Here is a 14,715-nt window from a genome sequence, read left to right on the forward strand (position 1 = left end):
TGAGGAAGTCATTTAGAATGCGGAAACAGACATGGTGTCCAAGAATCCATGTTGGTTTTTCGTTTTGAAAACTCATGTGTAAGGTATGTGTTCTTCAACATATCTTGGTTTTCTAACTTGGTTAAAAGAAGGGAAGGATTTCTCTTGCATCTTTGTTTTCTAACTTAGTTAGAGGTTAAAATTGAGGTATTGGTGTGTAAATCGTATTTGGGGTAAGTAGAGATCTTCTTATCCTAGTTTATTTTCTTTTCTTCTATTTTCGTTGGAGAAAAGATTGATTCGTGTTAATGTGCCATCTTGTTCTTATTCTTACCCTTACTCATCATTTGAGGATGAATGATCCTAGTGAGGGAGACTATAACACCCCAAGATTTGAACCCTTGCAAAATTTCTTGGGTTTTGGACTTTCTGGACTTGGTATGACTCAGAGGTACAATTCGTATCCTTGGATATGGGTTAGGGGATGGCTTGATGGCTCACTCGTACGTTGGGTAGTAAGGTTAGATAGGTTACTATCCAAGATACGACTCACCATCATACGAGTCATATAGTAGAAGACGAGGTTTATAAAGCCTACTCGTATGAATCTTATTTAGTTGCCTAGTTAAAATTGTCCAAGATACGAATATGGGTAAGGTTTGAGGTACCAAGCGTACCCTAAGGTATGACTTAGGTTGGTGTAGTCGTATTGGAACCAGTGTGAAGGGTCTTGGTGAGGTCTAGGGTACGAGTTAGGGTACCACTCGTACCCTAGGATACAATTTGCATGGTTGGGTCTTATCCTCGTGGGGATGGATTTCCAACTTTTAAGTTGGGGACCTTTTGGACATTTCCTACATCAAAACCCTTATGTCCCCACATTATATAATCCTTGGTGGTCTCTCATAACACTTGTCAAAGAATAGAAACACTCCAAATACTCTCTCAAACACTCTCTTGAAGATTGGAGGTTGGGGTTTCTACAAGTGTTCTTCAATGGGCTCGAAAGTCAAGTTACTCTCCGAAATCCTCTTGTATAAGGCATGTACTTCTTCCCTCATTGTTAGTTCTAATTAAAGGCATGATTTAATGTGTTTTAAACATTGATTTATGAGACATAAATGGTGATTTTGGAAACCAATGTTGAGGGTCTTGATGCATATTGTTGGGTCTTGGTTTAAACTATTTCTTTACATGTTTTTGGTGATGGTTTACACATATGGGTGGTTGCTGGTTATGGTTTAAAAATGTGTCATGATAAATTATGATGGTTTATGCTTTGGTTTTGGTCTCGGTAAAGGTATGCCCTTAATATGTTTGATAAAATGCCTAAAAGAATATTTTCACTCTATTGTTGAACTTTATTGGAACTATTGCATGGTATGGTTTGGTAATGGAACCCTAAATAGTTTTGGATGATTTTTCATGGCTTGAATGGTATAAATGCTTTAAATGTTTGGAATAATCTATAATGGTTTAAAAGGTGTGAATGGTTTGGAATAGTTAAATAGAATGGTTTTGGTGGTAACGGCTTGGTTAGTTAAACATCATTGTGGGGTACAAAGGAATCTCCCAAGTAAATATGGTAATTGAACAACTTGTGGGGTACATAGGATTTCCCCAAACTAATCTAATAATGGAACACTTGTGGGGTATATGGTACCCCCAAGTTAACTTGGTAAATGGGTACACGGGAATCCCTTAACCTCTTAAGGTTTGACTATGGAAAACACTTGCAAGTTATAGTCGGTATGATGATACAACTATTTATAGCCTCTGTTAATAATAATTATTTGGTTTGGTTAGAAATAATTTAGTTGGGCAATAAAGTCGGGATGTGATAGCTAACCGTTAAGGTGGGAGTTAAATGGATGAACACTAGAAACTCATGTTTGCCAGCATGAGGGATAGGTCATGGAGACCTTATATGATACTATGAGGTACACGGGAATCCTCTAAGTACACTGTACATATGTATCATGGAGGGTGAAGGGTACTTGGAAATCCCTTACTCTTATGGTATCTCTGGTTCGTCCGACTACACGCATCGAGGTCTGTTCAGGGGGTTACACTGGACCCATATAGCCTATGGATGGTTTAGGATGGTTAAGCTTCATATACCCAGGTTAATAATTTTAAATACATGCTAAACTCGACTCCTTTTCCCGGCATGGTTATATATATGTTTGTGTGTGTGCATATATGTATTGGTTGTATGCATATGGTTGGTGTACTTGGTTTTATTGAATGACATTATTTTATCCTTATCTTGAGTGCATGCTAGCGTTCACCTGCTAGCGCATCTTCGGGCGGCTATATCCCCATGAAATGTAGGAATTGGCCATACTACTACTCCTGCTCATTGATCGAATTCAGGAACAATCGGTGTTGAATTGAAGTAGTGAGCTTCCATAGTTTGGAAGGCATCTATTTCATGTCATGTATTACTTTACATACATTCGTCTTTCATAGACTTTGGTTTTTGGCCAAGGTCGGGGTATGTCCCGACTAGGTACTCTTAGGTTTTGGTTTAGAGGCTTTGTATTGACAACTGTGGACTTGGGTATGGTATGGATGGATTATGTCATACATATAAACATACGTTAAATTATTGTCTTGGTTTTGATTTGGTTGGATAGGTTGGTTATTGGGTGGATCGACATGGTTGGGTTGATATCGGATATAGGCTTATCCCAAAGTCACTTCATGGATAAACTTGCTATTTTGTTGTATGGTCGAAATTCACCCGACTTGGGGCATAGTTGCTTGGTTAGGTTAGGTATCGGGGGTGATCTCCAGTCTTGGTTGGGCTTGAGATTGTCCATTACGACAAGACCCTTGTTCGGGTCATGTCACTGTCGAATTAGTACACATTAATAAGAAAGACATATAGTGTGTGTAGGACTTGCATTACATAGATTGCTTGCTCTAAAAAGTAATATTTCTTTCATTTCAATTTGTTTGTCTAACTTTTTTTTTTAATATATATAACAGAATTGATCTCAAAGAAAAATATATAGTTGAGATAATTAGAAAGTTACAAACGATCAAATTACAAAAACCTCATAAAGAGAATACACAAATAAGTAAAGAGGAAAAAATACAACAAAAATCATTCTTCTTAATAGTCATAACCCGAATCTTATGAAAAGAAATACAAAATTGCGTCATAATTTTTCAAGATTTTGTCGACATTCCCTCCGAAAAATCAACCGGCATTCAAGTGAAAATATAAGGACACTGCTATTTTAGTTTAAAATAAGAAATGAAAATGATATCATTGGATAAGAGTGTCATGAAACAAAAAAAATGAGTTTATATATATTAAAAAAGAGGAATACAATAAGATATCTTAAATTTAAAATTAAATATTTGAGAATTATGTATATGAAAAGCAAGTGAGTTATGAATATTATTAAGAGTAGAAATTAATTAGGTAATTAAATTGAATTATGAACATGAAATATTAAGCAAATAAAGGAGAGAAAAGATATAATGATTTATATATTTTTTTTAAAACAAAAATAAAAACAACAACAACAACAAATCCAGTGTATTCCCACCTAGTGGGGTCTGGGGGGGGTAAAATGTACGCAGTCCATACCTCTACCTCTGATGAAGTAGAAAGGCTGTTTCCGATAGACCCCCAGCTCAAGGCACGAGATACCACACAAATACATAGTAAAGCACAGAAGCAGATTACATAACATAAATACGGCACCCATAAGTAATATAAAACAGAGGAAAGCAGAGGAAAGCACACAGATTCGTAATAAAACATGGAACACGGAACACGAAATCATAACAAGAATAAAAACCCCCACCAAGTACTTCCCTACACTAGCGACCCAAACTGGCCCTAATCCTCTGCCGTAATTCGCGTCCTCCAGACCTTCCTATCTAGGGTCATGTCCTCGGTGAGCTGTAACTGTTCCATGTCCCGCCTAATCACCTCACCCCAGAACTTCTTCGGCCTACCCCTACCCCGCCTAAAACCATCCAACGCTAGCCTCTCAAATTCAAAAGAGAGACATAGTTTTCTCATTTAACTACTATAGCTACGTGACTATTGAGAAAAAAATGTAGTTCATTCTGTCTTTCTTTTCATTGTATCAATTAAATTAGAAATGAAAAGGACCTCATAACGAGAATGCACAAAAAAAAAGTGAAAAAGAAAAAAATACAATAAAATCATCCTTCTTAGGAGTCTTAATCTTAATAATATTAAAATAAATGTCAAACGAAATACATAATCCCGTCATAATTTTTTAAGTTTTTGTCGACATTTCTTCCGACAAATCAATCAACATTCAGGATCCTTCTTTACCTAGTCAAACTAAAACATAAAAACATGAAATGATAATATAAGAACGCTACTATTTCAATTTCAAATATGAAATAAAAATACTAGCATTGAATAGGAATGTCATGAAACAAAACGAAGTGAGTTCATATAAATAAATAAATAAAAAAGAGGAATACAATAAGATAACTTAAATTTTAAAATTAAATATTTGGAGGTTATGAATATAAAAAGCAGGTGAGTTATGAATATTATTAAGAATAAAAATTTATTAGGTAATTAAATATGAGTTATGGACATAGAATATTAAAGAAAATAAAAAAGAGAAAAAGATAAAATGATTTATATTTTAAAAAAAGAAGAAGATAAAATGCAAAAGAGAGATACAGTTTGCTCATTTAACGACTATAGCAACGTGATGATTGAAAAAAAAATACTCGTTTTTCTTTTCATTGCTCAATTAAAAATTGTTGATGAATGATGAAATGCTAATATATAAATGCACATATGTAAATATATGTGTTAAGATTTAGGCGAATTAAATATGATTTTTGAATTTTGCCTCATACATAAGAGAGTTATGGATTTTTTGCTTATTCTTTTAAAATATTATATTTATCACAATTTATAAAATAAAAGGAGTGATCCTTGAAGTTTTTTAGCATAACACATAAATGAAAAAAAAAGTTTCAAAAGAAGAAAAAACATAATAAATGTGAATGGAGGTCATAGAAACGTGTCACACCACCTTTTTTATACATGCATACATATATATATATATATACATATATATATATATACATATATATATATACATATATATATATATATGTATATATATGTGTGTGTATGTGTGTGTATATATATACTAGTTCCAATGTACGTGCCTCGCGTGTGTGCCTCACTTTATTGAGTTTAAATGTTACATTAAATAGGATATTTGTTTAAACAATAAAGATGAATACAATGATTAAATTCAACATCTTTTAGAGAATTTATTTAATTAAACCTAACCTTTACCAAAAAAAATTCTCAAAATCGATTGACATTCATCTACCACTTGTAAACTACAACAAAACAATACGATGATAGAGACATCAAAACAATATAATTAAATCTAACCTCTACACAAAAATTTTCTCAAAGCCGTCTGACATTCATCTACCACCTGTAAACTATAACAAAATAATACGACAATAGAGATATCAAAATAATACAACTAAACTTTACCTTTGCACAAAAAAAAAAATCAAAACAGAGATATAAAAATAATATAATTAAACCTAACCTTTACCTAAAAAAATTTCTCAAAGTCGACCGACATTCATCTACCACCTATAAATTCATCTACGACCTGTAAACTATAACAAAATAATACAAAAGTGATCACTAAGCTTCAGTTTTGATGAAAATAATTCTTGTCTGAGTGAAAATTTTGATACAAAAAAATAACTTGAATGAAAATCAAGAAATATATACACACATTGAAATATTATGTTGATAAAAATAATGAAGAAGTTGGGGATTAGAAAATAAAGTATCAACCAATCTAGACATGCAACCGAATCAAGTTAGATGAGCATCAATTATATTTTTTCACTAAGTAAGTCAGTTTCTTCTCTAGTTTAACGTTCATCTCAATATTTATAGAAATATTTCTTTAATAGAGTCCTATTTTTGAAGTATTTTCTATCCTATTCTAGAAGTATTAAAAGTTCAAATCACTTTTCTAAGGATTTTTACACTTTTAATATATTATAAATATAAATTATAGATTATAGATTTAATACCCAAAGTTTTGCTTTCAAGTAATTTTGCCTAGTTAAAGTCTAAAACATTAACACACAAGCAACATACACATAGAACGAAGATTTTTTTTTCCAACTTAAAATATTTTAAAAAAAAATACATGAACACATACGCGACATACACATAGAATTAAGACTTTTTTCCTCACATAAAACCTATGTAACACTAATTTTTGGAAAAAAGATATCTATTACTAAATAATGTTTTTACTTTTTTGTCTTTATCATATATTTTAGGGGAATTCTTTTTCACGTATACAAGAAAAAAGAAAATCTATCAATATTAATTCTCCATAATTTTTCCTCTTACCATAATTTAGGACTTCTTAATTTTTCAAGATAATAATTAATTATAAAAATAATAAAATAATAATCTAAGGAAAAAAGTGAAAAGATAATTTTGTCTATTGCAAAGTCTTTTAGTGAGGAAAAAAAGTTCAAACAATATTTATAAGGAGCTTCACAATATTAATATACGGTTTTACCTTCTAAAATAAAAAGGAAAGAAACAGACATTTTATATTTGAAAAGAATTTAATTGTAGGAAAATATTAGTATATTTATTTTGAAAAACAAACCAAATAGGAGACCACAAAACATCCAAATTTGGAAAAGTTGAAAAATGAAAAAAAAAAGGGTGGTTTTTTTTGGTGAAAGAAACGGGTATTTTATATTTGGAGAGACCAAAAACGAAATTTTAGTATTAAAAAATGGAAAAAAGGAGTGGTTTCTTTGGTGAAAGAAACGGGTGATTTACATTCTCAAAAAAAGGAAAGAAATGGGTGTTTTATATTTGGAAAGAATTTAATTGTAGCAAAATTTTATTATATTTCTTTTGAAAAATTTTACTGTAGGAAAAAAAGTAAAAAATGATTTTGTCTAAAGCAGACTATTTTAATGAAGGGTAAAAAATATAAATCACATTGCTAAGGGTTTTCACACTTTTAATATATTATATATATATATATATATATATATATATATATATATATTTGTATATGTATATTTATATGACCATTAAACTTCTTTCTTTATCTTGATGAACTTGTATCAAATTAAATTAATGTTCTCTTTGATCAATTTACATCACTATTAAATTTGCTTCTTCATCTTGATGAAGTTATGTTTGACCATTATTACACAAGAAGAAATTCTAAAGAATATTTCTATGATCTTCATCAAAATAATGATTACCATATTTTAATATGAAAAAGAGGTAAAGAAAAAAAAAGGAAAAAGAAATACTACCAAAGAAGGAGGAGAAAATGCAAATGAGCATCCAACAACTCCATAATAGATTGATTAATTCATAAGAATTAAGTAGAATGAAGTTGAGAAAACATGTCATTTAAGTAAAAATATAAATAGATGAAAGTTTTTTTTTATAACTCATGATATTTAATTAGATATAGTAAATAAGATAAAGTTTTTTTTAATTACTAAATAAATTAATTAGTGAAAGAATGAAGAAAAAAATTCAAAAAAAAGAGAAAAAATAAAAATAAAAATGAAGACCCTAGATAGATGCCACATCACCTTCTCTGTAACCTTCCTTTATATTATAAGTATGTAGATCGTAACAAGGCAACACAATATTTTTTTTTGACTATTACAAAAATACAGTATCTATAATAAAATACTCTCTCCGTTAAAAAAAATGACCTACTTTAATTTGACATAAAACTTAATAAAATAAAGAAGATTTTTGAATCTTGTGGTATTAAATTAAAGTTATGTCGAATGTATCAAAATGCCGTTTAATCTTATGATCCTAAACATGTTATGTGAAAAATTGAATTAAAGTATTGCCAAAAAATGAAAGAGATTATTCTTTTTAAAAATGAATTAAAAAGAAAATTATGTCATTTTTTTTTAATTTAAACGGAGGGAGTATAAAGGACAATCGTGCTATATCATTAGAATTTTGGTTGTGTTAGAAGCAGCAACGGCATTGGTTTCTTTATCAAGAGAACACGTGGTAGACAAAGAAATTCATATTTTAGAAAAAAATAATAAAATCACAAGCTTCTGATTAAAAATATAAGCAACTCTAATAAAATTTGTTATATGAATATTCTTAAACTTTCTAAAGATATAAAGTGGCCTTCTAGGATTCCATTTTCTATTACTATTATCAGAATGAACTCTTTGCTTCCATCATCTTTTTCAAATTTGTATTTTAATTTCTTGTCATTTCTCCTCACACCTCCCTTTTCCCTCCTGTCACCTCCCAAAATTTGGTGGGGCAAACCAGTACTCGATGTTTTCTCTTGATTGAACTGGCCCTTCTATTTGAATCATGAAATGAATTATAGAACATATGACATAAACTATAATCATATAAGAAAGTGAAGCAACTGATATGCTTTTATGAAAGAAATGTGTGTTAGGATTTTTGCCTGATTTTGTTACTATATTAAGTTTTATTTTTTCTTAGAAGGAAAATAAAAGTTATCATATTTTTTCTGAAAGAAAAAAAATATAATTCTTTTCTATATTTGGCTAACATCTTTCTTAGAGGAAAGGTTTTGGACATATATAAATAGAAGATCCCTCTTCTCATACCATAATACAATAGCATGAGATTTCTCCCAACATGTTTTTTTCAATAGATTTTATATTTTTCAATATTAGTTTTCAATATGTAGGTCGATTGACCGAATCATATCAATAATATATTTTGTTAGTATTGTTTTTTTTATCGTCTGAATTACCGTCCTATTAATGCAAACTTTAAGCTTTCGCATGACGCCCTCTCGGTTTCGAACCCAATAATGTGTACATACAGAAGGGTCTTTAGACATGAAAGATATATATACTGGCGTAAAGCCCATCTGAAAGAAGAGTCATAACGTGACATTAGTACATACATGAAACATCAACACATTGTCTATGAAGCCTTTATGCTAATCTAGGACATAGGTAGACAAATGTTCCTAACAACCCAAACTTTTTTGAGCCTTCCGCCTATGATGGACATACGACTTGCCCATCACTTGTACGACTGTACGCCATCCCTTACCTGCACATTTCTCCCACAATACAATATTCCTTACCTGCACATTTCTCCCACAATACAGTATTTTATGTTTCTTCAACCTCAAATCTTAGTCAATACAAATTATACTGGATTAAATACAACCTTTTTTCAGAGTTCGAATAGAATTATCGACGGGCACTAGTCGTATATACCTTTGATTGGAGATATATATGGGGTATTACACCTCCCTTTTACAAACCTTTTTAAACCTTAAAAAAAAAATAAAGAACCCTGAACTAAATAAATAATTGTTCCAACGGAGCCTTCTCGGATGAAATAAACTTTTTTCTATTTATTATTCTTTTTATCATCATAGCAAATAACTTTACCAAATGAAGATACCGAAAAGAAGAATCCTTCGTAATACCAATAAATCCTATATATGTTTGTTCGGGTGTATTGTAAGTTTTTTTTAAAGAGTAGAATGGATGCACTTATCCCTTAAATCCTGCACGAATGGTGTCACCCTTGTCCCTCCCCTAAACAACGTTCTCTTTGACGCCTTTCAACCAATTGATATGTCAACTCCAAAGAGCCTCTTCGCTAATAGTCGAGTAGAGTTTTGAAATTTGCTTTATATATAACTGTGTATTGAGAGATGCTCTTGACTATTAATAAATATTAGTTTATTAGTTTGCCTTTTTAACCAAAAAATATATAGAGAAATGCTCTTGTTATATATGCTTAATAAGACTACTCAGTAATGGTAACATATAGTTTCTTCCAAAATACGCCATATTCGTTCTGCTCGCAGCAATCCAATAAGTTTTCCTGGTGAAAAACCATTTGGTGTTTCAATTTTTGGAATCAATACTTTTGATGTAATTTGTCGTACAATATTTTTATATGCCTATTATGAATCTGTACTTTCTTGGAACGATAAACCTGTTAGATTTTACTAACCAGAGAGATTTGACTTTGTGCTGTAGTAAGCTCAATAAAAATCAAGAATCCCCAAGAAATTTCAATAATTATTGTATACATTTGTTCCATCCTCCAATTATCATTTCTAGACTTGTGGATATTATATCAATGAAACCCACTACGAACACCTATTTCACTTTTGGAAGACCTTATGTTCTCTCACAAATTCATGCTTTTTCATATGTAAATGTAACTATATATAAATCCAGTGCTTAACGATGCTATTGTCACAATGTAAATGTTTGAAGTGGGTATATATTTTTCATTTGAGTTATATTTGAAAGGAAATTGTTGGTTTTTCTTTAACTTTTGGTTGAAATCATTTGTATGAAGTGGTGAGCAGAGTAGGGGATAACAAGGAATGGTACTTCTTCAGCATGAGAGGGAGAAAATATAAAAATAGTGCAAGACCAAATAGAGTAACAGGATCAGGTTTTTGGAAAGCAACAGGAATTGACAAGCCTGTTTATTCCACAACTACTACATCAGAAATTAGTGAGTGCATAGGGCTGAAGAAATCATTAGTATATTACCGTGGAAGTGCTGGCAAAGGAACTAAAACCGATTGGATGATGCATGAGTTTCGTCTCCCGCCTATTTGGAAGGCTACTTCAAACGGAGAGCTGCCCTATCCCAAGAACATTGCTCCCGAAGCTGTAAGTTTTTCTTTCTTATTTTCTTCATCTTGTGGGGTTCAGTGTTAAAAGCTAGAATTTTAGGAAGTGTATTCAATAAAATAGAAGATCTTTTAAAAATATTAAAAGGTGGTAGACACTGGGGATAGAACCTATGTGCAAACCCATCCTTTGGCTTTTAGTGAACGCCTACCAACACTAAGCTACATCCATCAGATATATTAAGGTTGTTCAAACCTTTATGTTTAACCAAATAGAATAGCATTTTATTTATATACACGGTAAAAATTTTCGGCGAAGATTGTTCACCTGACCACCCTTGGTACAAGGTGGCTCCGCCCCTGTGGGGTTCTTAAACATCATTAATAATGATTCTTCCTTACTGGAAATCTCAAGCTTGTAATGACATATTGCACTACTAGAAAATTGATAACTTCTGATGGAGTCCGGTTGAAAATCTGTCAAAATTTGACTTGCTGGTATTGCTTTCCGACCTATTCTGTTGGAAACATCAGCCAGAAATCGCCATGTTTTTTTAATAGATTTGAGTTAGTTGACAATAATACTTGCAAATACCAAAGAAAGACCAGATCTGTTTTGTAATCTAGCTCTTTTAGAAAAGAGATGCAAGATGATCTCTTCTTCATGTCTTGCACAACATGAAACATTTTGATGGTATCAGTGTTTTAACATGTGATTACTGCATCCTTTATATGTAAATGGCTACTGTTCTATTAGATTCTTTGCAGTTATATTGATCAATTAGTTAGTCGATTAATGAATTAGTTGAATAAGTTGTTAGGCAGTTATAAGGTAGTTAGCTGAGTTGTCAAATGAGCTGGGGCAACAATGCTTTATACAAAAATAGATCAATCAATAAAATCAGTTCCTATTTTTCATTTCCTCTCCACTAATCATGAATGATCAAGCTGTATTGCTTGATTTTCACATGGTATCAGAGCCTTGAGCTCAATACGGAGAAGATTCATATTGATTTTCATCCAGTTCTCTGAGGATTTCTGGGAATTGCGTGATCCGTGTTTTCTTTTTCTTTGTAGAGCTAAGTTTTTTTTTTTGTTCAACCAGTTCATTTATGGCCCTAAAATTGATCAAAATGATCCACTTTTCATTGGTGCTTTAGACAACTCTAGAGCTGTACTCGTTCCTTTCAAATTAACTGGATCGAAAAATTACAGTTTGTAGAGTCATTCAATGCGAAATTTCCCTCTTAGCAAAAAGGAAATATGATTTTGTCATTGGATCATGCGACAAGGACTCATACAGGAAGGAACTTCATGAACAATGGGAAACTTGCAATGCGATTGTCCTCTCCTGGATCGTGAATACTATTAGTGAGAGTCTACTATCTAGAATTGTCTATGCTATAAGTACTTATACAGTCTAGGAAGACCTAAAGGAACGATTTGACAAGGTGATTCACATGTGTATCTATCAGTTGTATACCAAAATTAATTTGTTTTCCCAAGGTACTGATTCAATTTCAACCTATTTTACAAAGTTGAAAAGCTTGTAGAGTGAGTATGATGTTTTAGTTCCTAGTCCAAGCTACGATTGCCCTAAATCTATGTAGTATTTAGATCACACATGTCAGCTAAAACTGTTACAGTTTTTGAGTAGGCTAAATGAGTCATATGATTATGCTCAGAGACAAATTTTGCTAAAGGGTGTGACTCCAACTATCAATTAGGATTATGTTATGCTTATAGAAGGTGAGATCCAGTATTCATCATATATGGTTGCTACGCATGATAGGTCAGAACCACTTGACATACAGGTGAATCAAAGTTATAGTCACGAATAAGGAAGTGCCAACTATAAAAGTAGAAAGTGTGACTATTATCACCTCTCAGGTCATGCTAAGGAGAACTATTTTAAACTGATAGGTTACCCTACTGATTAGAAGAAAAAGAAGAAACAAAGTTATACTGCTACCAGTTTTAGGTCATATGGTGGTGGTAACAACTATTCTAGTAATGCTGGAAGGTTCTCCCAACCTGCAAATATAGTAGCAGGATAAGTTGATGCTGCTAGTCCCAGTCATGACATAGGTTCTGCACCACCGGCGAAGGCTCATACATTCACAGAAGAAGACTATACTCAATTCATAAGCATGTTGAACAATGATACCAAGGAAATAAAATAAGTCAATATGGTTGGTATTACTACTTTTTTTTTGTCCAAAGCTTGTTCTTATAGTTGGATTGTGGACTCTGGTGCCATACAACATCTGTCTGCAAATAGACATATGTTCAAAGATAGTACCGGCTTAATTCAAAGTCACAAGGATAAGTTATACCTTACTACTGGTGATGAAGTGCATATTTCCCATACTGGAGAGGCTTATATAATTACAGATGATGTGATCAAGGATGTTCTATTTCTTCCAGACTTCAAACTTAATCTGGTATCTGTTGCTAAGATAACCAAGGAACTATCTTACTTTATTTCCTTCTATCCCAATTTTTGTGTCTTTTAGGACCTTTTTAATGGAAAAGTAAAGGGGATTAGTAGATAGGAGGATGGACTTTATATTCTTAAAGGAGAACGGGAAGACAAAACTTACCCTGTAGGAATAAAGCATAGCAAGATCATTGTAGAAGTTTTAGCTACAAGCTGCACACTACGGCTCAAGAGACTTGGAAGTTTTAAGATGCTTATACCTTTTGAAGGATCATACTAATGTAGATATGTTGAATAAGTGTATAGTCTGTCCATTAGCTAAACAAACAAGGTTATCATTTCTTAATAGTACTTTTAAGTGCTCTGCCTGTTTTGAGAATATACACATAGATCTCTGGGGACCTTATAAAACTTTTACTTTTGATATAAGTGTTATTTCTCGACTATGGTGGATGACTATAGTAGATTCACTTGGGACCATTTGTTGCAGCTAAAATCTGAGACCATAGTGGATATTAAGATCTTTATTTCCATGATCAAAACATAGATTAGAGTATTAAAAAAGACTATAAGGTCTAATAATGGGACTGAGGTTATTAATTCTCAATGTTAGACACTATTTCAGTCTTTAAGTGTTTTGCATCAAACCAAGCTATTCTCATATAGCATAATAAAATAAAGTTGTGGAGAGAAAGCACAGACAAATATTAAACATAGCTAGAGCTCTTAAATTTCAGTCTCATTTGCCCATTAAGTATCGGGGGTTGTGTGTGAAGGCTGTTGTATATACCATAAACAGGTTACCATCTTCAGTGTTGGGTGGTAAAATCCCTTTTCAACTGTTGTTTTCTAAAGAGACTAAGCTATCTCATTTAAGGTTCATAGGATGCCTGTGCTATGTGACAATTGTCCCTAGAGGTGATAAGTTTCTGAAAGGGCAAAACCTGTTATGTTAGTAGGATATTTATATTCTGAAAAGGGATACTTACTACTAGTCGTGCAATCTAATAAGTTGTTAGTTAGTAGAGATGTTGTGTTCCAAGAAGATACATTTTCTTTTGATAGTCACAAAAGAAATTGCAACCTGCAATAGCTTCCAAACCTGTTGAAGACATAACTGATTTCTTAGTTTCCACAGATGGTGATGTTTCTGATGAGGATACTTCATTTGCTCCATTAGTAGTTGAAGATAATACTTTTGTTGATACTGCACCACCTAATCTAGATATAAATGATATGCACACTAGTGCAGATAGTCCAGTTGATCCCTTATTAGATCAAACTTCATCTGGCAGACTTACCAAAAAAATTAGGCCACATGTATAGATGTAAGATTGTGTTGATACCTCAAGAAGACAAAAATGTAAATATCTCTTATCCAACAAATTGTCTTACAACAAAGTAAGCAATGCTTATCAATGTTACTTGACAAAGTTCTCCAGCTTAATTGAACCACAACATTTTAAACAAGCTATAAAGGATGACAGATGGGTGGAAGTCATAAAGTTAGAGATCCAAGCCTTGGAAGCCAACAACACATGGATCATTGTTGACTTGCCCAATAGAAGAACACTGTTGGTTCCAAATGGATATACAAAATAAAGT

General features: G+C 32.1%; 1 protein-coding gene across 1 annotated transcript in view; it reads left to right on the forward strand.

Annotated features, from left to right (window-relative positions):
* LOC107878021 (transcription factor JUNGBRUNNEN 1) overlaps positions 1–14,715 on the forward strand; it is a 43,107-nt gene that overhangs the window by 20,363 nt on the left and 8,029 nt on the right. The window contains exon 2 of the mRNA XM_016724882.2: positions 10,388–10,710. Within this exon, the coding sequence (XP_016580368.2) occupies positions 10,388–10,710 (323 nt within the window). The remainder of the gene's footprint in view (positions 1–10,387; positions 10,711–14,715) is intronic.

The sequence above is a fragment of the Capsicum annuum genome, chromosome 7, assembly GCF_002878395.1.
Source record: "Capsicum annuum cultivar UCD-10X-F1 chromosome 7, UCD10Xv1.1, whole genome shotgun sequence".
Taxonomy (NCBI): Eukaryota; Viridiplantae; Streptophyta; class Magnoliopsida; order Solanales; family Solanaceae; genus Capsicum; species Capsicum annuum.